Genomic DNA, 25,620 nt, shown 5'->3' with positions numbered 1-25,620 from the left:
CTCTCTTATCTGGGAGAACTGGGTTTGATTCCCCACTCCTTTACTTGCACCTGCTGGAATGGCCTTGGGTCAGCCATAGCTTTCTTATCTGGGAGAACTGGGTTTTATTCCCCACTCCTCCACCTGCAGCTGCTAGAATGGCCTCGGGTCAGCCACAGCTCTCGCAGAGTTGTCCTTGAAAGGGTAGCTTCCGTGACAGCTCTCTCAGCCCCACCTACCTCACAGTGGGTCTGTTGTGGAGGGGGGGGGGAAGATAAAGGAGATTGTGACCACTCTGAGATTCAGAGTATAGGGCGGGATATAAATCCAGTAAATCCAATTATCTTCTTCATGTAGGTGAACATGCGACCATCAGTCTTTAATTTAATGGTTGTGCCCCCCCCCCCCCCTTTATTTGGTTGTGAGTGGCTGAGGTAAAAAAGAATCTATAGGAGACACCAGAGTGGGAGTCAGGATGTTCTTCAATCTGTAAGGCAGCGGCTTCAGAGCCTGCCCCCCTGGTCGCCCCCACAGGACCCCAAGCAGCTTCTATGGTTCTCCTCTCCTCCATTTTACCCTCACAACCACCCTGTGAGGTAGGTTAGCCACAGAGTGTGTGAAAGGCCCAAGGTCACCCAGCCAACTTCCATGGGGAAAGTAGGGATTCGAACCTGGGTCTCCCGGATCCTGCTCTGAAAATCACCCCACTCTTCCATATCACAACATGGTACAGCTGAGCCAGGAGAGAAAACGGCACAAACGGGCCCTCCGGTTGCTGGTGCCTCGTCTACCACATGCCCTACTGGCTGTTTTCTTTTTGCCCTTTCAATTCGATAAGAACTCGATGTCCCTTTTGCATTTTCTTCCACACCACGAGATGCCCTCCTGAGGGCACAACGGCAGAACTCTCTCAGCATCACTGAAATGACTGCGCAAATTTTGCTCAAAATCCTGCTGAAAGGCTCGATCCAAAAATGCTGGCTCATTCACTTACCTAGAAAGCCCCCCAAAATGAGTAGGGTAGCTGGGGGAATTCAGTACATATAAGCTGCTTGAGCAGACTAAGGGTCCATCCAGAGTTGCCATTTGGTGGCACTAGAGGCCCAAACAGGGCACAGATGCTGAGGAGAGCCAGGTTCGAATCCTTGCTGTGCCACAGAACCTTGGGTCAATCACAGTCTCAGCGAGGCCTACCTCACTGGGTTGTTGTGATGCTAAAATGGAGGAGAGAGATAAGCCACTTTGAGTCCCCTGAAATAAATGTTGCTTCCCAGCGATGGAATTCAGAGGCTTACTGCCTCTGGGTGCGGAGGTTCCCTTCTGACCCTGCGGGTTTGTTTCATTCCTGATTAACAACTGGTGCTTGCACAGGGGACGTCCTCTCTACCTCTACCATTTTTATGCTGGGACTGAACTGTGCACAGAATAAAAAAATGCCGGTGAGTTTTTTACCTGTCACAGTCAATGTCCCCTTTAAGCTGCAGGGTCTTGTGAGCAAAAATTCTACGTTGTGAGCTACTGGTATCGAAGTTGTGAGCTACTGCATGAATTATTGTGCTCCGGGGTCATCCTTCATGAGTCAAGACAAAAATGTGTGAGCTAGCTCACACTAACTCAGCGTAGAGCAGGGGTGTCGAACTCATGAGGGCCGGATATGTTATGAGGGCCGGATATGACATACATTAGATCTTGTCAGGACGGGATGGGCTGTGCTGGGATGGGCCATGCGTGTACCTATTTAAGATTAGGTAGCAGAGATATAAACTCTTACAGTTTTCAAAAGTTTTATTAGTTTCAGCAAAAGGAAGGGTAGGGGGTAAGGGGAAATAGAAAGCACAATACATTCTGGTCTTATTTTACATAAAAATACTTTCAGATAATACAAGCTTAAATAATAATAATAATAATAATAATAATAATAATAATAATAATAATAATAATAAAAATTTATTTATACCCCGCCCTCCCCGCCAAGGCAATGTATGCTTTCTTTACATACATTGTCCCATATTATTTTGTCTAAACGAAACATCATCCATTTTAAAATTTTATAGCATAGATCTTTTGATAAAATTATCTAATAGTTTTGACAGTTCCAGCAAAGGTAATTTTATAATGTAAAATACGGGGGGGGGGGGAGAAATAAGTTCACACCAGAGAATCTTAAGAGTCTTGGTTATCTAACCAGGCATAGAATTTCATCCAATATTCTCTTGCTTCTTCTTTAGCTTTCCCAGCTAACAGCTGAGATAGAAAGTCCAGCTCTGCTGTCTCCAAAACTTTTCCCACCAAGTCCATTTTCGTGGGAATTTCCTGAGATTTCCATCTCTGCGCCAAAAGCATCCTAGCTGCTGTGTTAAAAGGTGCCAACAGATGTCTCATTTCTTTGGAATAGTCCTCAGGAAATATGTTCAATAAAAACAGTTCTGGTTTGAAATGAATCTGTGCCTTCATAATCTTCTGTAACATTTCATGCACCATTTTCCAAAAGCCTTTCACCATCTCACATGTCCACCACATGTTTAGTGCATTTCCAGCATTTGTTAGACATATTAGTATAAATCTTAACACAGTTTCTGTGGGGTCAAATACCATCTATAAAACACCTTATACGAATTTTCTTTAAAAGTTACTGACCTAGTTAATTTAGCATTAAGCTTCCACAATCTTTCCCATTCTTCTGTGATATTATAACCAAATTTTTTTGCTCATTGGACCATACAGTCTTTTACAACTTCATCTTGTGTCTTCATTTGAAGTAAGTATGCATATAATTTGGAGATTGCTTTTCTTGTGGACCCCAAAATAGATACTGTTCTGTATTAAAACCTGTCACCTTGTCTTTGGGATATCTGGATTCAACTTGCATTCTCTACCACCAGAGATATAAACTGTCTAAAGGACACAGGCAAACATGACTAATTTATTTATTTAAAAACCCTTAAAATAAAATATACTTAAAACATTGGCACTTGTTGTTCTTAAAGGTGCTTTGTTTGTATTTCTCCTGTGGGATCCAGGGAACTGGGCAAAGGAAGGTCTGGCTCTTTCCGACCCTCCCCTGGGGACCAGGAGGGGGAGGAGCCTCAACCAATGGAGAAAATCGAGGTTTTGCTCTGTAGCTCCTGTGCGATTGAGCAAGCCTGGCAAAGCAAGTTGAGATGCAGAAGGAAGCAAGAGAAAGGGAGAAGGCAGCAGACAAGAGCCAGTTGCTTGGGGGCCTGATAGGAGCTCTCCGGGGGCCTCATTCGGCCCCTGGGCCGCATGTTTGACACCCCTGGCTTAGAGGGAACACTGGTCACAGTAACTGTAACACGAAGTGCGGGGAAACCAATGCTACAGTTCAAATGGCTTATTCTACCTTCCTGGATGCTCTGCAGTCATCTCCTTTTTTTCCTAGAAGCAAAATGTTCTTGTTGACATAACGAGAGGAATCTGTGAAAGTCACTTTTTTAAAAGGTAGAGCCATTGATCCCACTTGTCCTCTTTCTTAAAAATGGAAATTCTCTTTGACTTCTCTTAAGGTCAGCTCTTGCTGCTGCCTCAAATGACCCCCCCACAGAGTGGTGCAGCGGTAGCAGGAAGGCACTCTCAGCCTCTGTGCATGTACAGAGTCAAAAGTGTAACTCTGCAGAACCTTCCATCCTGTCCATGTAGAGACTGACTCCCAATTCCTCAAAAGAGGGGAAGGAGCAGACAGGACATGTTTTCTGAGGGAGGGCAAATTTAAAAAAATGGCGCCCCCTTATGGGCCATTCTTCCTTATGGTCCCATAGAATACAATGGACTCAATACCCAATTTGGTGCCCCCCCTCCATCGGTGCCCGGGGCAAGCCCCCCCCCCCCTTTGCCCCCAACCTAGATCTGGCTCCGGGAGCAGATCCTGGGATTTCAGGGAGGAACCCGGGGAAAAGAAATCAAGAGACAAACCGCAGGGCTTTCCAACAACACTCACTCCCCACCCCCAGTCAGAAGTGGGCCCTTGGGCTAGTACACTGGACGTGAGGCAACAATGTGATGCGGTGGCTAAAAAGGCAAATGCAATTTGGGGCTGTAACGACAGAATTATGGTGTTCCGATCACGTGAAGTGATGGTATCGCTTTACTCTGCTCTGGTAAGACCTCACCTGGAGGATTGTGTTCAGTTTTGGGCACCGCATTTTAAGAAGGATATAGACAAGCTCGAACGCGTCCAGAGGAGGGCGATGAAGATGGTGAGGGGTCTGGAGACCAAGTCCTATGAGGAAAGGTTGAAGGAACTGGGGATCTTCAGCCTGCAGAGGAGGCGGCTGAGAGGTGATATGATCACCATCTTCAAGTACTTGAAGGGCTGTCATGTGGAGGATGGTGTGGAATTGTTTTCTGTGGCCCCAGAAGGTAGGACCAGAACCAGTGGGTTGAAATTAAAAGAGTTTCCGGCTCAACATTAGGAAGAACTTCCTGATGGTTAGAGTGGTTTCTCGGTGGAACAGGCTCCCTCAGGAGGTGGTGGGCTCTCCTTCCTTGGAGGTTTTTAAACAGAGGCTAGAGGGCCATCTGACAGCAATGCAGATCTAGTGAATTTAGGGGGAGGTATTTGTGAGTTTCCTGCATTGTGCTGGGGGTTGGACTAGATGATCCTGGAGGTCCCTTCTAACTTTATGATGCTAGGGGTGGCCAAACTGTGGCTCTTTCACACATATTGTGTCGCTCTTGAGGCCCCCACCACCAAAGAGGCACTTGTCTCTTTAAATCAGTTCAGCAAGCTAAGCCAGCCAGTGGCTTAGACCAGGGGTGGCCAACGGTAGCTCTCCAGATGTTTTTTGCCTACAACTCCCATCAGCCCCAGCCATTGGCCATGCTGGCTGGGGCTGATGGAAGTTGTAGGCAAAAAACATCGGGAGAGCTACCGTTGGCTTCGAAAATGCATTTAAAGTTGCTTTCTTTCCACCTCTCCCATCTATTTGCAGCTCTCAAACATCTGACATTTATTTCTTTTGGCTCTCAAACATCTGATGTTCATTCTATGCGGTTCTTATGTTAAGCAAGTTTGGCAACTCCTGAGCTAGTAGCGGCCATCAACAGAACTCTCTGCAGGCCGTTTGCTTGGAAGCCCAACCCCATTCTCTTCCATACCTGGGCACAGGGCTGGATTGACAATTCAGCCAAGAAGGCACTGGGCTATGCCTTTAGGGGCCCCAGGCTGGCTTCCCCTCCTGGTTTCCCCCCTGCACACAGCCCTCCCAGCCTCCACGCACAGCCAGCAACTGAGCCGCTCTTTGCCGGACTTGCCTGGCGTGTCTGCTGCTGGCATTGTTGCCAAGTTTGCCTCTCTCTGCCTCTCCCCGCAGCTTTGTCGAAGGGGATTTTAAGAAGGTGCTGCAGGCCATGGGCAGCAGGACAGGCGTTCCAACTGAGATAACCTGCGAGGGGCCCTTGAGAATTTGACTGCTAGGGGCCTCCATTGCCCTGCCACTAGGCAAACTGGGCAATTGCCTAGGGCGCCAGTCTTCTGGGGGTGATGAATTGGGCACCCCCCCATGTGACTTGGTGACACTATCGGGGGGGGGGGGGTTGTGCCAGAAGTTATCCTTGCCTAGGTGCCAGACGGTCTAGGGCAGGGGTGTCAAACACGCAATCCAGGGGCCGAATTAGGCCCCCAGAGGGCTCCTATCAGGCCCCCGAGCAACTGGCTGTCTTCTGCTTCCTTCTCCCTCTCTCTTGCTTCCTTCTGCTTAACAGCTTGCTTTGTTAGGCTTGCTCAATCACACAGGAGCTACAGAGTAAAATATTCATTTTCTCCATTGGCTGAGGGGCCTCCCTTGGGGAGAAAGGTAGGGGAAGGCAGAGCTTGTTTTTCCAGGCTCTCTCAATCACACAGCAGAGCTACTAAGCCAAGCCTCTCTTCCTTCTATTGGCTGAGGCTCTCCCACCCCAGTCCTCTGGGGAAGGAAAGAGAGAGCCAGAGCTTCCTTTGCCCAGTTCCCTCGATCCCATGGAAGAGATACAAAGAAAGTACCTTTAAGACCAATGAGAGCTAACATTTTAAGCATGTTTTCCGTTTTTTAAATATATATATATATATATATATATATATATATATATATATATATATATATATATATATATATATATAATTGTGTTTGTGTCCTTTATAAAGTTCATAGCTCTGCTCCCTAATTTTAAATAGGTACCCACGCGGCCTTGCCGGACAAGGTCTCATTTACGTCAGCTCCAGCCCTCATAACAAATGAGTTTGACATCCCTGGTCTAGGGCCCATAGGTGACAAAGATGGTGAGGGGTCTGGAGATCAAGTCCTATGAGGAAAGGTTGAAGGAGTTGGGGATGTTTAGCCTGGAGAGAAGGCAGCTGAGAGGTGATAGGATCCCCATCTTCAAGTACTTGAAGGGCTGTCATCTAGAGGATGGTGTGGAATTGTTTTCTGTGGCCCCAGAAGGTAGGACCAGAACCAATGGGTTGAAATTAAATTTAAAGAGTTTCCAGCTCAACATTAGGAAGAACTCCCTGACCGTTATAGCGATTCTTCAGTGGAACAGGCTTCCTCGGGAGGTGGTGGGCTATCCGTTCTTGGAGGTTTTTCAACAGAGGCTAGATGGCCATCTGCCAGCGATGAAGATCCTGTGAATTTTGGGGGAGGTGTTTATGAGTTTCCTGCATTGTGCAGGGGGCTGGACTAGATGATCCTGGAGGTCCCTTCTAACTCTATGATTCTATGCAAATCCTGTGAATTGAGGGGAAGGTGTTTGTGAGTGTCCTGCATTGTGCAGGGAGCTGGACTAGATGATGCTGGAGGTCCTAACTCTATGATTCTATGCAGATCCTGTGAATTGAGGGGAAGGTGTTTGTGAGTGTCCTGCATTGTGCAGGGGGCTGGACTAGATGATCCTGGAGGTCCCTTCTAACTCTATGATTCTATGCAAATCCTGTGAATTGAGGGGAAGGTGTTTGTGAGTGTCCTGCATTGTGCAGGGAGCTGGACTAGATGATGCTGGAGGTCCTAACTCTATGATTCTATGCAGATCCTGTGAATTGAGGGGAAGGTGTTTGTGAGTGTCCTGCATTGTGCAGGGGGCTGGACTAGATGATCCTGGAGGTCCCTTCCAACTCTAGGATTCTCTAGGGTTTAACCAGGGCACTGCCGCCTTTTGCACAGTCACCCGCATCAGGCTGCCGTCGCTTCTCTCCGAGCCACGGGGAACTGCCGGGACCCGACCCAGCCCGCTGCCAGGCCAAAGTCTCCGGCTCCTTCGGCGCCCGCCGACGCCCCCAGACACCGGAGTGGCGCCCGTCGGAAGCGCCCGGCCCGGAGCCTCCCCTCCCCGACTCCGCCCAGCCGCGGGGATTCTAATCCGCCCCTCCGGCTCCTCATTGGAAGGCAGCCGGGGCCTCTCCCCGCCATTGGCTGGCCGGGGATCCGTCTGGAGGTTTAAGGGGCCGCCCGAGGCTCAGCCGAGCCAGTCTGCGCCAGAGGCGGCGGAGAGACTCTGGTGTCCTCCCCTCTTCCCGGAGCGAACTGTTGCCCGCCGGCAGACGGAGCCTCCCGCCCCTCGCCGGCGGGCCGACTCGGACCCCCCCCCCCCCCCAGCGCAGGAGTCGAATCCAAAGCATCGCGGCCTGCCCTTGCACGCGCGCCGGTTCTCTTTGCAGTTGCAGTCTTTTTCCCCCCGGTTGCATCCGTCCCCCCTTGATTGCGCGGGGGCGCGCACACATGCCAAAGGCGGCCCCAAACTTGCCGGAGCTCCGCCGGACGCGTGTCTGGTTGCCCGCGTTGCATAGTTCACACGTGCTGCCGAAGCATGGCAAGGCACCCGTTTTATTATTATTTTTTTTGGGGGGGCCTTTTAGCGCAAAGGGGGGTGGTCTCGAGAGGTTGAAAGCGGTCCTGGGGCGCCCCCCCTCCTGCTCTCCCTCTCTGCGCTTTGCACTGCTTTCCCCCCGGCCGCGACTCCCGGGCTGTGCGGGGAAGCGGCGGGGGGGGGGACGCGCGCGAGTGTGTGCGGCGGCGTGTGGCTGCCCTGCCCGCTTGCCTGCCTCTGACTCAGCCGGCCGCCTCCAAACGGCACCTGCAGTCCCGCCTGCGCCTGCCCCCCCGGGGGGGGGGGGGGGGAGACCAGAGCCCCGGAGTTCCCCCCGCCGCCTCCCCGGCCGTTCCCAGCCCGCCCACCGCAGACAGGGAGAGGGGGCCCGCGTTCCCAAGCCCACCCACCTTGCAGCCGCCCGGCGGAAAGGCTCTGGATCCTTGGGGGCCGAAGCCACCCCAAGTGTGTGTGTGGGGGGGGGGCTGCTGGGGCGGCGGTTTCCCGCGTGGCTGGCCGGAGCCCGCGTTCCAGGGCGGTTGCCGGTGGTGCGCGCAGTGTGGAGGGGGCGCGCCGAGAGCAGCGGCGGCGGCGGCGACTGGGGAGGAGAAAGGAAGGGGGGGGGATCTGGTTTCCCTCCTCCCCCTCCCCTCCCCTCCCCTCCCTCTTTTTAATCTCTGCGTCCAGCCTCGAGTTGCCTGTTGCTCGCCTCCCCGGCTGGCGCGCGCGGCGCACGCACACACACACACGCACACCCAGACCCACACGCACACACACACACACACAGGCACCCGGGCACGCACGGAGGCGCACGCGAGCGAGCAAAACTGAAAGCCAACTGCAGCCGCTCCAGCCAGCCAGCCAGCCAGGCAGCAGCAAAGTGCCGGCTCCTCCAGACACTCACGCAGGCGGCAGCGGCGAGAGGCTGGCGATGGGGTCGCGGCGGCTCCGGCTCCCCTTTGCGGCACCCCGAGCGCGCACCTGAGCCGGGGACGCAGGGAAACGTGCGAGATCTCCTCTCCCCTTTGGACGAGCCCGCCTCCCCGAGACCGAAGCGGGAGGAAGCCCGCCTCTGGAGACCTCTTCCATCTCCCCCTTCTATGGTTTTTTATCTATCTATTTGGCAAGCCCTCGGGGGGCGCGGGACCTACAGCTCCGGAGGGACTCCGGGTTTGGCTTTCCCGGACGCTGCCGCGCTTCTCTCCGTCCCCCCTTGACTCTTCCATCCATCTCCCCCCCCCCCCCCCCATCCCCCGGCTTCGCCTTGTTTTCATTCGGCAAGAAGACCTCGGGGGGCGCAGGAACTACAAATCCGGAGGGACTCCGCTTGGGCACGCTCGGACGCCGCCGTTGCGCTTCTCCACCCCCCCTTTGGACTGTTTTGCTGCTGCTGCTGCTGGGAGGAGAGGAGGAGGAAGAGGAGGGCAGAGCGAGCGAGCGAGAGGCGGGCGGGCGGGCGAGTGAGTGTGTGTCTGCTTGGCCCCGCCTGCCTGCGAGGGAGCGAGCGAGGGAGAGCGAGCCGGAGTGAGCCGAGGCAGGGCGCTCTTCCTTCGACCTCCCGATGGCAGGAGGCGAGAGATGCGGCGCTCCACCGCAGCAGCAGCCGAGCAGGAGAGATTAGATCTGGGAATGCAGCGGCGGCGGCGGCGCTGAAATAATAATAAAAAAAAAGCCCCACCGCCCGGCTGGCCAGACGTCGCCCGGGCTTGCGCCGGCTCGCCCTCCTCCTGGATCGCGCCTCTCCGGAGCTTCACTCCAAGAGCTGGGGGTTTTTTTTGGGGGGGGGTGATTTTTTTTTCTCGGGAGGGCGACGATCAGCCTCCTTGCGGATATCTCCCCCTCCACCCCCCCCCTCTCCCTCCCCCTCGTTGATTTCGCCTCCGGCGCCGCAGCCGGCTTTGTCTTTCGCCTCCCTTCCCTCCTCTCCTCCTCGAAGTTGGACCGAGCGAGCGGGGACTGCGGCGGCTGCGAGCGGAGAGGGGGAAGCAGCGGAGGGCTCCCCGGGCCCGCTCCCTCCATGGTGGCGCCGGGCTCGGCGGCGGCTCTGGCGGCGCAACAGGTGCAGGGACTTGAGACGGGGGCAGGCGGCGGCGGCAGGCGGCAGGGGCGGAGGCAGGCGGCGGCGGCGGCCGGGGCTCGGCTGGGCGGCCGCGGCTCGGGGATGTCCCCGACGGCTTGGTGGCCGCTGCTGCTCTTCTCCTGCTGGGCTCCCCGCCGCAGCGCTCAAGAACCTCAACTACACGGTGGCCGAGGAGCAGGGCGCCGGCACGGTGATCGGCAACATCGGCCCGCGATGCCCGGCTGCAGCCCGGGGGGAGCGGCGGCGCCTCGGCGTCGGGGGGTGAGCGCGCCCGGGCCGGCGGCGGCGGCAAGTCCACCTTCCGCGTGCTGGAGAACTCGGCGCCCCACCTGCTCGACGTGGACGCCGAGAGCGGCTTGCTCTACACCAAGCAGCGGCTGGACCGCGAGGCGCTGTGCCGCTGGAGCGCCCGCTGCCTCCTCTCGCTCGAGGTCTTCGCCGACGACCGCGAGATCTGCATGATCAAGGTGGAGGTGCAGGACCTCAACGACAACGCGCCCGCCTTCCCCGCCGACCACGTCGAGCTGGACATCGCCGAGAACGCCGCGCCCCGGCACCCGCTTCCCCCTGGCCGGCGCCCACGACCCGGACGCCGGCGACAACGGCCTGCGCACCTACCAGCTGGCCCGCGACGACTACGGCCTCTTCGCCCTCGACGTCAAGGCCCGCGGCGACGGCACCAAGTTCCCCGAGCTGGTGGTGCGCAAGCCCCTCGACCGCGAGGAGCAGAGCCACCACGCCCTCGTCCTCACGGCCCTCGACGGCGGCCAGCCGCCCCGCTCCGCCACCGTCCAGCTCGACGTGCGCCTCGTCGACTCCAACGACAACAGCCCCGTCTTCGAGGCGCCCGCCTACGTCGTCGAGCTGCCCGAGAACGTGCCCCTGGGCACGCCCGTCATCGACCTCAACGCCACCGACGCCGACGAGGGCACCAACGGGCAGGTCCTCTACTCCTTCAGCGGCTACGCGCCCGAGCGCGTCCGCCAGCTCTTCAGCATCGACCCGCAGAGCGGCCCTCATCCGCGTGAAGGGCGACCTGGACTTCGAGGAGGGCGGCCTGCTGGAGATCGACGTGCAGGCCAAGGACCTGGGACCCAACCCGGTGCCGGCCCACTGCAAGGTCACCGTCCGCCTCCTCGACCGCAACGACAACGCCCCCAGCCATCGGCTTCGTCTCCGTGCGCCAGGCGCCCTCAGCGAGGCCGCCCCGCCGGGCACCGTCATCGCCCTGGTGCGCGTCACCGACCGGGACTCGGGCAAGAACGGGCAGCTCCAGTGCCCGCGTGCAGGGCGAGGGCAGCGGGGGCGACGGCGCCGCCCCCTTCGCCCTCGAGGAGAACTACGACAACCTCTACACCGTGGTGACCGACAGGCCCCTCGACAGGGAGGTGCAGGATGAGTACAATGTCACCATCGTGGCCAGAGACGGCGGCAGCCCTCCCCTCAACTCCACCAAGTCCCTTCACGGTGCGCATCCTGGACGAGAACGACAACCCGCCCCGCTTCAACAAGAACCTCTATGTCCTCCAGGTGCCCGAGAACAACATCCCCGGGGAATACCTGGGCTCTGTGCTAGCCAAAGACCCCGACCTGGGCCAGAACGGCACCGTCTCCTACTTCATCCTCCCTGGCCACGTGGGCGACGTCTCCATCTTCACCTACGTCTCCATCAACCCCCACCAACGGGGCCCTCTACGCCCTGCGCAGCTTCAACTACGAGCAGACCAAGCACTTCGAGTTCCACGTTCTGGCCAAGGACTCGGGCTCCCCCCACCGCGAGAGCAACGCCACCGTCCGGGTCACCGTCCTCGACGTCAATGACAACGCCCCCCGTCATCGTCTTGCCCGCCCTGATCAACGACACTGCTGAGCTTCAGGTCCCCCGCAACGCGGGCGTGGGGTACCCCGTGGGCACCGTCCGGGCCTTGGACAGTGACTTCGGGGAGAGCGGCCACCTCACCTACGAGATTGTGGTAGGCAACGAGGAGCACCTCTTTGAGATGGACCCCGAGAGCGGGGAGATCCGCACCTTGCACCCCTACTGGGAAGAGCTGAGCCCCGTGGCCGAGCTTGTGGTCAAGGTCAGCGACCACGGGAAACCCAGCCTGTCTGCCGTGGCCAAGCTGATCGTCCGGGCCTTGGCTGGGCCTCTGCCGGAAGCGGGGGAGCCCCAGGTGAACGGGGAGCAGCACAGGCGACCCCACTGGGACCTCTCCCTCCCCTTGATCGTCACCCTCAGCACCGTCTCCATCATCCTCTTGGCGGCCATGATCACCATCGCCGTCAAGTGCAAGCGCGAGAACAAGGAGATCCGCACCTACAACTGCCGTATTGCCGAGTACAGCCACCCCCAGCTGGGGGGAGGGGGCGGAGGCGGGGGGCGGCGGGGGCAGCGGGGGCAGTGGGGGCAAAGGCAAGAAGAAGAAGATCAGCAAGAACGACATCATGCTGGTGCCCAGCGAAGGGGAGGACAGCCGGGGGCCCCTCAACGTCATGAACGTGGTCAGCAGCCCCTCCCTGGCCACCTCGCCCATGTACTTTGACTACCAGACCCGCCTGCCCCTCAGCTCGCCCCGCTCGGAGGTGATGTACCTGAAACCCGCCTCCAACAACTTGACCGTGCCCCAGGGCCATGTGGGCTGCCACACCAGCTTCACGGGGCAAGGGACTAATGTCACGGAGGCTCCCGCGAGCAGGATGTCCATAATTCAGGTAGGAATCTTTTAGGAGTGCTTTGGGGGTGCTCACAAAAGGCCACAAGGCCCAGGGGGTCTGGAGCGTCCCACCTTGGGGCCTCTTCTTCTCTGGGTCCATGCTTCTCTGGGTCCATGGGTCTGCTCCTAAAAACATTAACGAGCCCGTAGCAATAAAGCGTCATGGCACTTTGGTGTGGGATCTAGAACCAAGTGTGGTCGGCTGTGGCTTAGTTGTAGCACACCTGCTGGGCATGCAGAAGGTCTCAGTTTCAATGTCTAGCATCTCCATTTTTAAAAAAAAATAGGTAGCAGGTGATGTGAAAGCTAAGAGCATCAGTTAGCAGGTGATATCTGAGACCCCTGGACGATCTTGAGTAGGTAGCAGGGACTTCAGTAGGCCAAGGGTCTGATTCAGTAGAAGGCAGCTTCATTTGTGTTCATGTGGAGGCCCGCTTGCAAATATATTAGTGTGGTGGCTCATCGGAAGAGCATCTGGTTGGCTTTCAGAAGGTCCCAGGTTCGATCCCTGCATCTTCAGTTTAAAAAAGGACTATTAAAACAGGTGATATGGAAAGAGCTCTGTCTGAGACTTTAGATAGCCGCTGTCAGTTGAGAAACCAGACCTGGATGGGTCCGATTTAGTTTGAAGCGGCTTCACGTCACCAGGAAAGGCTTGCTCACCTCGAATGTTCCTCTGAGAGATGAAAGATGGTATGAAGAGGGTTTCAGTTCTGCCACTTGTTGCGAATTGGAGACGGCAGGCGTTGCTCACTTCCACAAACACATATTTGAGATTTAAGCTGAAGGAGGCTGCGGAGCACATTGCTTCCCATTTGTGCAGAGAGGGAGCTCTGGTGCAAGACGTCTATTTTTAATATTTAAAATAGCCTATTAAAATATACGTGCCCATTAAATATTTATTTGGACACGGAGCAGTCTGTCCTGGAACCTGCCTCGGGGTTTTTTTTTTTTCTTTCTGATTGATAACAAAAATGTGGCTTTTAAAAATGGTCGACTCAGATGAGCTAGCATGGGCTAATGCAGCCGTAGTGGTGTCCCCTGAAATCCCTTTGATATCCGCAGAAATGATCCAAGCCCCATCGTAACCCTCCCATTCAAATTGATGGGATTTGATGGTGCCTCATGATGATGGCTGCATCGTGCCATCTAGCCTTAGCTGCAATTCAAGAGACCAAAAAAACCCCCCACCAAAAACCCAATTTCAGAGAAGATACATAGTGCCCCCAATTGACAAAATCCGATTTCTGGTTGATCTGCCACCATCTTTTGAGAGGCAGGAGAAGGCTTAGGACTGGTGCCCGCGTGGATTTTCCTTGCTAGAGAGCTGGATCCGGGGGTGAAGTGCATGCATGCCTGTTTCCACATAACCCTCTTCCCCGTGGTCTGAAATGCTGGCAAGCATCCAGTGATCAAACGCAGAGAAAATCGGGTGTTTTGCAAGGTTGCGAAGTTGCCTCCGGATGATTTCTAAGATGTCTAAAAAAAAAAGATCACACCGTGCCGTGCCTTAAATTACGCCTCTTTCTTTGCAAGCAAAGGCTGGGAAATAGATGCAATCCTCCCTTCCAGAATGTAGCTCAAAAGGTAATAAATGGGGCTGGGATTTCAGTGCATAGTAAACTCTCCAGGTTAAATTGCTGGGATCTGAGCGTGCTTGGAATCAAAGGGCTGAATCATCTCCTTTCTTTTCGGAGAGATTCTCTCCCTGTCGAGGTGCGATGTACACATTCGTTGGGGTTTACGTCAAGGAAGTCCATCATTTGCTTTACTTCAGGGCAACCCCCAAAAACATCACAAAAAAATTTTTTTTGAGGTTACCACCTACGTCCCAATATAGTCCAATGCTTTTAATAGGATTGCTCTAGAGAAACCGGGTTGTGTGGATTGTGGCCCACCAGCTTGGTCCCCAACTCTCTTCAGGAAGAGAGAACTTAAAGTCCAATTAGCGTCACTGGCACCAAAGATGTTTTATGGGGTTTCAAAGTCCAACTATGCGTTATGGAGAAGGGTTGAGGGTGAGGTGAATTCTGGACTACACCACTTCAGAACATGAATGTGGGGCATCATATTTTGGAATGCTCTGCCTTCCGGGGGAGGGGGAGCCTAATATGAATAAACCCTCCCCATTTGCAATACATTTATATATCAGAAATAATATCCCTAGTATGTGAGTTTTCGATACTCAGAAAGGGGTTTTGAGAGAGGGGATTCAAAACTCTGACACCCAGCCCTCAAAATATGAACTGGCACAATCCAAAATCCACCAACCCTCTTCTGCGAATTAAGTTTTCATGGCCCTGATGGAGAGCAGAAATGGACTAGGCCACGTGCTTGGTTTTCTGTATCAATAGCCAATGTTGGAGGATCATTTGTTGCAGTGTATTTCAGGGGGAGGCTGTGGATAAATGACTGTTGAGATCACTGGCAAATGTCACATATCCCCCCCCCCCCACTCCCTCGCACTGCTTCTCCTATGCTGTATTGAGCCACAGTGATCCCACGGGTACCCCCAAGTGACACAGATTTATTTTACGCTCATGGAAGTTGCCCTTGATTCATCGAAAAAGGGTTCTCAGTTCTGGTTTTTGTTCTTTTTTTAGAACTGTTCTCTGTCTATGCACCTCTCTCTGTAATTTGGTGCGTGCTTATTTGGGATTCTGCTTCACTGTGAGATTTACGCCTGAGTAAACAGATGCGAGGATCAGGGTGTGAAAACGGCTTTCCAAAAGTTTGTCTTGTCACGCTTGTGTAGGACTGAGAGCCAGAACCTGGGACAAGGATGTGCAGTTAGCAACGGTCTGGATTCTCAGTGGCTGGAACACACTGGAGACAGGGAACAGGGTCTTCTGTGACTGGAGTTCCTTTCTCTCTCTCCTGGGCAGAGGCGTGACTTCCGCTTGTTCACCTGGGGTACAGGAGGGCGTGGCAATTTAGGATCCATGCGACAGCAAAGGCAGAATTCTGCCAGCGGCCTTCGTTGATTTGGACGCCTTTATGGGCTGGGATGGCCTCGGGTTGCCAACCGCCAGGTGGAAGCTGGAGATCTCTTGGAATTGCAGATTACAGAGCTCGATGCCCTGGAGAAAATGGCTACTTTCGAGGGTGGACTCTAGGGCAATATAACCTGCTCCAAGTCCTTTCCTTCCTCAAATCCCCCCAGTTTCCACTCTCCAAAATCCCCAGGAATTTCCCAACCTGGAATCCTAGAATGGCCTTCTGCCCCAAAATACCTGGAGCTGGGTTCTACAGGGTTTTTTTTTTAAGCCTTCCTTTAATGCCTACCTCAATGGTGGGCGCTTTTCTAGCAGAGAAACACCTGCGGACTTAAAAGTCAAATTAGTGCCATTGACACCAAAGAAAGTGGGTGGGGAGGAGAAAACCGAAAAATGGCAGCTCTCGAGGTTAAGACTGCAGTTCTGAATCCTGTAGAGCTTTATGGTTTGTTTTTTTTTTAAAAAAAGGGGAAAAACCCCCACATAAGTAGGGATGTGTTTGTGACTGTGAGGAGGGGGTGTGTTCCCATGCAAGGTCACCGTGAATTGTTTCTCAACACACTATTGAGTTGTATCCCAGAAACAATTTCATTTTATGCTTATCGTGATCCTGTGTTGCTATCAATTAGGTGAGCAGAGCAATACTCAAGATCTGAAATTGATTTTAACAAAAAGTGACACTTAGAGGAAGAAGATTAGGTTAGGGCAGAACTGGAGGTAATTTGATTTATAATCCATGCATTTAAAATGGGTATTTTTTTCCCCCTCCCCTCTTCTTTGGACTAGTAACGCTCGTTTAAGTCATGTCTTATTAAATATGGAAAATGGAGAAGTCGAAAGCCCCAAAACAAAACACGCCTTACCCTGAATCCTTTCTCTCCAGTGTAATAGCTATTTAAATTCTGAGAATTATATTTTGCTAAAATGATGCGATATCTGTCTGAAGCAGTGCAAACCAAGTCCTGCTGCTAAATGCATTTTAATGTAGTGCAAAAATCCCAATTGATAAACATGATTGTCTTTCCTTAAACAGTGTATTCTGTGTATTATTCTTATTATTATCCTGAGATCTATATAAAACCGCAAGAGGTATTTTCTCCCTTAATAAAGGTGTTCTGTTGTTTCTGCAAAATTCTAACCATCCTGACTGCAGACGTCTGTCATTCTAGCGGTACCTTTGTAGGAGAAAAAGAGGTGCCGGAGCTCATTAGCACAACTCATTTGCATAGCTCATTTGCATATGCCACACCTCTCTGACATCACCGGAAGGTGGACTCAATTGTATCAGCTCAGCATCTTACCTTAAATTGCTTCTTGAATAATCAGTGTCCTAATAAAACCTTACTCCCGTCATACTTTTTCAATTCCTTCCTCCTACGTGGCCACAGTGGCGTGAGGAAGATTTCGATCTGTCTGCTCGATACGTTTCGGTTATTTCCCCATTTGTGTGTGTGTGGTGGTGGTGGTGGGGGGAATATTAGAAAGTTTGTCAAATCTTAGAGTTCAGCAAAATTCTCACAGGGGGTTTGAACAATGGAGCCCAGAAGCAATTTTTTTTTGGGGGGGGGGGAGGGTAAGAAAGAAAGAACACAATAAGATTTAGAGGTTCGGAGCTCTGCTCCTGTGAGCTCCTGCCGGAAATGAGGCCTGCCTAGTCGGCATCCAGAAGTTGAAACGGGTGTGGTAGTGTAAATGTTCAATGCTGGATTAATGCCTCCCTGCTTGGACTTCAGAAGAATCAAGATGACAGATTCATATCCTAAATAAGTGATCTTCTGTGCCATCCTAGCTCCACATCGCAGCTCTGTCAAAAGTTCAAATATTGCTTACTCGCTTTAGAAACGATTGAATATTGCAATTACGTGGTTGCAGCATAGCATTTCTGCAGGCTGTGGGTAAGCATCATAGAATCATAGACCTCTCCAGGGTCATCTAGTCCAACCCCCGGCACAATGCAGGAAACTCACAAACACCTCCCCCTAAATTCACAGGATCTTCATTGCTGTCAGGTGGCCATCTAGCCTCTGTTTAAAAACCACTGAGGAACAGTCTAACTGTCAGGAATCATAGAATCATAGAGTTGCTGTCAGATGGCCATCTAGCCTCTGTTTCAAAACCTCCCAGGAAGGAGAACCCCACCACCTCCCGAGGAGGAAGCCTGTTCCACTGAGAAACCTCTCTAACTGTCAGAAATCATGGAATCATAGAGTTGCTGTCAGATGCCATCTAGCCTCTGTTTCAAAACCTCCCAGGAAGGAGAACCCACCACCGCCCAAGGAGGAAGCCTGTTCCACTGTGGAACCACTCTAACGGTCAGGAATCATAGAGTTGGAAGGGACCTTTAGGGTCATCTAGTCCAACCCCCTGCACAATGCAGGAAACTCACAAAACCCTCCCTCAAAATTCACAGGATCTTCATTGCTGTCAGATGGCCATCTAGCCCCTGTTTCAAAACCTCCAAGGAAGGAGAGCCCACCACCTCCCAAAGAGAACGCCTGTTCCACTAAGGAATCTCTCGAATGGTCAGGAAACATAGAATCATAGTGCTGGAAGGGACCTCCAGGGTCTTTGTAGTCCAACCCTGCACAATGCAGGAAACTCACAAACACCTCCCCCAGAGACTAATTTGGACCCAAGCTGAGTAGTTCCTTCCGTTCCACCCAGTTAGTAACAGAGACCTGAAGTCCTGATAGGCTTCCCAAGCCTGTTCCCAGGGAAACAGATTCCTGTCGTCCGAAGATGACTTGTAATTTCAGAAGATCTCCAGCTGCTATCTGGAGGTTGGCAACTGTAGTTCCTGGAAAGAGAAAGCACCGAGGCACAGCTTTTCTTCCTTCCATGGCTTAGAAAGCTTCACCGCCTGAGATTGTTCGGAGCGGCTGGAGCCCTGCTGGGCAAGTCTGGGCCTCCATCCACGAGGTGGGTCAAATGTGGCAGGGGCAGGGCGGGGAAGGGGCGCAGGCCCTCTTGGTCTCTTGGTAACATCATTCCAGTGCTCCAGTCGACCTGGGGATGGTTAGAAAATTAATACTGGTGGATTGTTTTCCATCAAATTCCAGGGTTTGGGAAAAGCTGCTGAGTGTGTGTGTGAGATTGTGCTTTCCTTAAGAGCAGCACACTGCAGAACTGTGGCATAGCTGTGGTTGCCATCCTCCAGGTGTCTTCTGGAGTTGTGGCTGGCAGCCGGGCTACAGGAATCAATTCCCCTGGAGGAAACGATGGCTTCAGCAAATGGACTCTGTGGAGTTGCATCTCTGCGGAGCTCCTCCTTCTCCCCAAGTCTGCCTTCGCCAGGCTCTTCCTGCAAATCTCCAGGAATATCCCAAACCAGAGTTGGCAATCCTAGACTGAGCTTCTCATGGATTATCTTGTTCAAGGCTTTATTTGGGGGGAGGGGGGAGTCAGACAGGGCTGTCCTGAGAAGGTTGCCAACCTGGAGGTGCCAACAGCTGAATGCCAGACTACTGAGATCAGTTCCTCTGGAGAAAATGGTTGCTTTGAAGAGTGGACTCTGGGGCATTCATAAAAAAAAACATAAGTAAACAAGAGAAGCCATGTTGGATCAGGCCAATGGCCCGTCCAGTCCAACACTCTGTGTCACATAAGAACATAAGAGAAGCCATGTTGGATCAGGCCAATGGCCCCTCCCTCCAGTCCAACACTCTGAGTCACATAAGAACATAAGAGAAGCCATGTTGGATCAGGCCAATGGCCCATCCAGTCCAACACTCTGTGTCACATAAAAACATAAGAGAAGCCATGTTGGATCAGGCCAATGGCCCCTCCCTCCAGTCCAACACTCTGAGTCACAAAAGAACATAAGAGAAGCCATGTTGGATCAGGCCAATGGCCCATCCAGTCCAACACTCTGTGTCATGCAGTGGCCAAAAAAACCAGGCGCCATCAGGAGGTCCATCAGTGGGGCCAGGACACTAGAAGCCTTACCACTGTGCCCCCCGCTCTTCAACCACCAAGAATACAGAGCATCACTTGTCCCAGACAGAGAGTTCCAACAATATGCTGTACCTGATAGCCACTGATGGACCACTGCTCCGGATGTTTATCCAATCCCTCTGGAAGCTGGCTAAGCTTGTAGCCGCCACCACCTCCTGTGGCAGTGAATTCCATGTGTTAATTGCCCTTTGGGTGAAGAAGGACTTCGTTTTATCAGTTCTAACCCGACCGCTCAGCAATTTCATTGAGTGTCCACGAGTTCTCGTATTGTGAGAAAGGGAGAAAAGTATCTTGCTGAGGTTGCCTCCTCTCCTTACAGCCTGCCCTCCCCAGGCTCCTCCACCCACATCTCCAGAAATTTCTCAGTCCTACATCCTAACCATTGTTGGACGTAGACTCCGATTTACACCAGAGCACGGACAGAGTGCCAAATAGAATGGCACTGATCTTGATCGTTTGCGCTAACCTGCCTTAACAAAGAATTATATATGTGTTCAAAGTATCATGTGTGCAGTGTTATATTTGCTGAGCTCCCCTTAAAAGTATTTTAGGGCCTTTTCTATGATTTTGGTTCCAACGTCCTAACTAAGAACAATGGGCTACTGTTAGATAAACATATGAAGCAGGGTCTGTCTGCGGCTATTAGCCACAAGGTATTGCTGGAACCTCTTGTTGAGGGTAAAAGAAGAGACTGCAAAAGTAGGCTTGAAACTCAGCATTAGAAAACGAAGATCATGGCCCTATCCAGCCCTATCACTCCCTGGCAAATAGAAGTGGAAGACATGGACGTAATGACAGAGAGTTCTGGTAGCCGGCTCCAGGTCGACTCAGCCTTCCATCCTTCCGAGGTTGGTAAAATGAGTACCTAACTTGCTTGGGGGTAAAGTGTAGATGACTGGGGAAGGCAGTGGCAAACTACCCTATAAAAAGTCTGCCAAGAAAATGTCCTGATGTGACATCACCCCATGGGGTGGTAACGGCTCAGTGCTTGCACAGGGGACCTTTACCTTTTAAAATGTTAACTTTGCCATTTGTATAGATCAGGGGTGGCCAACAGTAGCTCTCCAGATGTTTTTTTTGCCTACAACTCCCATCAGCCCCAGCCAGCATGGCCAATGGCTGGGGCTGATGGGAGTTGTCGGCAAAAGACATCCGGAGAGCTACCATTGGCCACCCCTGGTATAGATCCAAGCGGGCAGCTGTGTTGGTCTGAAGCAGTAAAACAAAGTATCCAGAGATTTGGTCTGGACAGCACTTACGTGGGGAACCAATAAAACAGTAACATGTCAGAATGAGGCAATAAATGTCTGTTAATGTCTCTGTTGCTAGCAAGTCTGGATTAAACAAAGGACATGTCTTTCTCAGAGGTGCATCTGTCCACCTGATTTACTTTTTAATATGTAACATACATTATAAACATCATTCTAGTTTGCCATTAGAAAAAAACGAATGCTTTAAAATATAGTGGAAGATGGGTTTAGTATATGTAATGAGATAAACAGCCAATATCCCTTGTTTGAGTATGTCAATACAAAAAAACCCATTATTCTGATGCGCTATTCTAAAAGAGAAATACATTGGAATACTGTGTAGATATAGCTATACTTGGTGAGAGGTGGGTTTAGCATATGTAATGAGATTAAAAAAATAACCCCACACAAATGCTAGCCAGACCAAATGTTCTTTCAGTTTGTTAATTTCACTCTTTTGCCATTGGATTCTAACATTGTACTACTCTGCATTCTTAACCACTGCCCACCAGCTATAAGTAGCTCTGCTCACTGTACCCCATTCCATTGTCTGAAGAAGTCGGCATGCATACGAAAGCCTACATTCTGAATAATACTTTGTTGGTCTTAAAGGTGCCACTGGACTCCTGCTTTGTTCTTTTGCTTCAGACCAACACAGCTGCTCACCTGGCTCTATAATCTATAATGGCAAATTAAAGAGATGTAAGATGAGACACCTTTCTATGAAGTTGAGGCAGTTCACCGGTTTTTATTACGGCGACCAGAAGAGCCCAATACAATTGCGTCAAGTCACCAAAGTCTTCCTTATTCAACAACGGAGAGACCCAGCAGTATCTCTGGCAAAGTTCATCCTTGAAAGGGCAGCTGCTGTGAGAGCCCTCTCAGCCCCACCCACCTCACAGGGTGTCTGTTGTGGGGAGGAGAAGTTATAGGAGATTGTAAGCCGCTCTGAGTCTCTGCTTCAGAGAGAAGGGCAGGGTATAAATCTACAATTCTTCTATAACTTTGTACCACTTTGCATTCTTAACCACTGCCCACCAGCTATAAGTAGCTCCGCTCATTGTACCCCATTCCATTGTCTGAAGAAGTCGGCATGCGTATGAAAGCCTACGTTCTGAATAAAACTTTGTTCGTCTCAAAGGTGCTGCTCGACTCCTACTTTGCCATTTGCGCAAGTGCCTTTGCTCGCTGACAGCTTGGGGGTAAAGTGCCTTTTGGCAGCATTTGGGGTTGCTTAAGATCACTCTTTGTTTCCCCACTTTGCCTTTCGTAGCCCTCTGACCCTCAGAAGTGAGCCAACGGAAGCCTTTCATGACATCGGTGTCTAGTAATAATTCCATGCTGGGAATTATTAGGAAGGGAATTGAAAACAAATCAGCCAGTATCATAATGTTCCTGTATAAATTGATGGTGTGGTCTCATTTGGAGTACTGTGTGCAGTTCTGGTCGCTGCACCTCAAAAAGGATATTATAGCATTGGAGAAAGTGCAGAAAAGGGCAACTAGAATGATTAAAGGTTTGGAACACTTTCCCTATGAAGAAAGGTTAAAACGCTTGGGGCTCTTTAACTTGGAGAAACGTCGACTACGTGGTGACATGATAGAGGTTTGCAAGATTATGCATGGGATGGAGAAGATAGAGAATGAAGTCCTTTTCTCCCTTTCTCACAATACAAGAACTCGTGGGCATTCGATGAAATTGCTGAGCAGTCGGGTTAAAATGGATAAAAGGAAGTACTTCTTCATCCAAAGGGTGATTAACATGTGGAATTCACTGCCACAGGAGGTGGTGGCGGCTACAAGCATAGCCAGCTTCAAGAGGGGATTGGATAAAAATATGGAGCAGAGGTCGATCTGTGGCTATTAGCCACAGTGTGTGTGTGTGTGTGTGTGTATTTTGGCCACTGTGTGATACAGAGTGTTGGACTGGATGGGCCATTGGCCTGATCCAACATGGCTTCTCTTATGTTCTTATGTTCTAAGTATACTTACTTTTTTTAAATTTCACCTCTGTTAAAGGCAAAGTAGTTGGGCCAGTAACAGATGTGGGAAGCCTGTAGTGGTTCCATGCTGAGAAGAAAAGATGAAACATTTTTTCGGAGGAGGATAATATTTAAAAAATAAATACTAAGGTGTGTGCGGTGGGATGCTCTCATATAATACTGGGGATTCTCAGTAGATTCAGACCAGGCTTATTCTTAAAGTGCATAAATGAACTTATGGGCTGGGCCCCCAGAAAATATTGTAATCATGTATTTAGAGCCAGTTTGGTGCAGTGGTTAAGTGCATGGACACTTATCTGGAAAAAAATGGATTTGATTCCCCACTCCTCCACTTTAAGCTTCTGGAATGGCCTTGGGTCAGCCAGAGCTCTCTCAGAGCTGTCCTTGAAAGGGCAGCTGCTGTGAGAGCCCTCTCAGCCCCACCTACCTCATAGAGTGTCTGTTGTGGGGAAAGAAGATATAGGCGATTGTAAGGCACTCTGAGACTCTGATTCAGAGAAAAGGGTGAGATATAGCGTTAGTAGGAGTTGTCCTTGAATTTTGGGCTGTATCAACAGAAGTAGTGTCCAGATCACGTGATGTGATAGTATCGCTTTACTCTGCTCTGGTAAGATCTCACCTGGAGTATTGTGTTCAGTTTTGGGCACCACATTTTAAGAAGGATTTAGACAAGCTGGAATGAGTCCAGAAGAGGATGACGAAATGGTGAGGGGTCTGGAGACCAAGTCCTATGAGGAAAGGTTGAAGGAGCTGGGGATGTTTAGCCTGGAGAGGAGGTGGCTGAGAGATGATACGATCACCATCTTCAAGTACTTGAAGGGCTCTCGTCTACAGGATGGTGTGGAATTGTTTTCTGTGGCCCCGGAAGGTAGGACCAGAACCAATGGGTTGAAATTAAATCAAAAGAGTTTCTGACTCAACAGTAGGAAGAACTTCCTGACTGTTAGAGCAGTTACTCAGTGGAATAGGCTTCCTCCTTGGGAGGTGGTGGGCTCTCCTCCCTTGGAGGTTTTTCAACAGAGGCTAGATGGCCATCTGACAGCAATGAAGATCCTGTGAATTTAGGGGGAGGTGTTTGTGAGCTTCCTGCATTGGTCATGGGTTTGGACTTGATGACCCTGGAGGTCCCTTCCAACTCTTATGATTCTAAGAGCTCTCTTAGCCCCACCTACATCAGGGGGTGTCTGTAGTGTGTGTGAGGGGAAGGTAATGGAGATTGTGACTGCTCTGAGATTCAGAGTATAGGGCAGGATATAAATCCAATATCTTCTATCTTCTTCTTAAAAGGATCATATCATTAGTTCGTCAACTCTCATGCCCATCAAGAGCACAGCATTAAGCCACAAGTAAAGCTCTCTTTCGTGCAGTATTATTGGGGAGGGGACAGTGTTTTGCCCCAAGGATGGATGGGACATTCCGGTATGGTCCCTCCTTGCTCTGTGCAGGCACCTAGGGGGATACGCTTCTTCCTTTTTTTACTGGAGGATTTGAGGACCTGGGAGTTCATCCCTGGGGTGGGGTGAGCAGTATAAAATGACTCCCTCCTGGACTGTCAGAAGCCATGACGAGTGGGGAGAGGGGGCTGCCTAAAATCTCAGATACCCTCTTGCAGGGGTGTCAGACATGTGGCCCGGGGGCTGGATGAGGCCCCTGGAGGGCTCCTGTCAGGCCCACAAGCAGGTCTGCTTCCTTCTCCCTCTCTCTTGCTTCTTTCTGTGTCACAGCTTGCTTTGCAAGGCTTGCTCAATCGCACAGGAGCTACAGAGCTAAACCTCTCTGAGAGTCAGTTTGGTGTAGTGGTTAAGTGTGCGGACTCTTATCTGGGAGAACCGGGTTTGATTCCCCACTCCTCCACTTGCACCTGCTGGAATGGCCTTGGGTCAGCCAGAGCTCTGGCAGAGGTTGTCCTTGAAAGGGCAGCTTCTGTCAGAGTCGTCCTCTCAGCCTCACCTACCTCACAGGGGTTCTGTTGTGGGAGAAGAAGATATCAGAGATTGTAAGCTGCTCTGAGACTCTGATTTAGAGAGAAGGGCCGGGTATAAATCTGCAGTCTTCTTCTTTTGGCAACAGAACACTGGATTATTGTGTTCTTGAAAGTGTTCTTGAGCTCTTCCATTCTCGCTCACACATCAGTCTCTTGAAGATAGATGTGCTCCCGTTTCCTTAGATTGCACTTCCATGCAGGGCTCTTTTTCTAGCTGGATCTCCTCTGCCTATTAGGCCACACCCCCTGATGTAGCCAGTCCTTCTGGAGCTTGCAGCAGGCCCTGCACTGAGAGCCCTGTAAGCTCTTGGAGGATTGGCTACATCAGGGGGCGTGGCCTAATACGCAGAGGAGCTCCTGCTTGAAAAAGAGCCCCGCTTGCCTGCAAGATCAAACTAACACCCATGCCCTGCTGTGGGTAACTGCAGTAGCATAATGTTAACAAGAAAGTGACTTAAAAAAAAAAAAAGTACCTCTGGCAAACAAGCCAAGCCTTCTGTTCCTTCCCGTTAAAAAAAGAAAAGAAAAGATGAAAGGGTTGATGGATAAAGGGAAAGTTGCACATAGAGATTCTTTAAAGCGATGCTTCATCGTCCACACTGCATCTACATACGCAAGTGGTGCTGTTGATCATAGGGGATATTTACCGTTGTCCTTCTGATGCACTGCGGAGAGATTTGTAAATATAGCGGGGACAGAAGAAGAGATGTGCGGCCACGGCTTCATTTTTATTTGTGATTGGCCGCCAGCAGCGACACAAAAAGCCCATTTTGCAAGGAACTCTTCAAGCTGAGAATTGCCGGGGCTGGCTGTCGGAGGCAGTCCTGTAACATTTGAAGATAAAGTACAGGTCGCTGGTAAGAA

At 51.5% G+C, this 25,620-nt stretch overlaps 1 protein-coding gene across 1 annotated transcript in view; it reads left to right on the top strand.

The window, feature by feature from the left end:
• Window positions 1-9,354: 9,354 nt before the first annotated feature.
• PCDH17 (protocadherin 17) overlaps window positions 9,355-25,620 on the top strand; it is a 303,250-nt gene continuing 286,984 nt past the window's right edge. Inside the window, 10 exon segments of the mRNA XM_060235221.1 lie at window positions 9,355-9,422; window positions 9,713-10,064; window positions 10,066-10,404; window positions 10,406-10,870; window positions 10,872-11,135; window positions 11,137-11,316; window positions 11,318-11,530; window positions 11,532-11,684; window positions 11,686-12,231; window positions 12,233-12,568. Coding sequence (XP_060091204.1) covers window positions 9,355-9,422; window positions 9,713-10,064; window positions 10,066-10,404; window positions 10,406-10,870; window positions 10,872-11,135; window positions 11,137-11,316; window positions 11,318-11,530; window positions 11,532-11,684; window positions 11,686-12,231; window positions 12,233-12,568 — 2,916 coding nt within the window.

Source organism: Heteronotia binoei, chromosome 3, assembly GCF_032191835.1.
Source record: "Heteronotia binoei isolate CCM8104 ecotype False Entrance Well chromosome 3, APGP_CSIRO_Hbin_v1, whole genome shotgun sequence".
Taxonomy (NCBI): domain Eukaryota; kingdom Metazoa; phylum Chordata; class Lepidosauria; order Squamata; family Gekkonidae; genus Heteronotia; species Heteronotia binoei.
The sequence above is the reverse complement of the archived record's forward strand: the minus strand, read 5'-3'. Positions and strand labels throughout refer to the sequence as shown.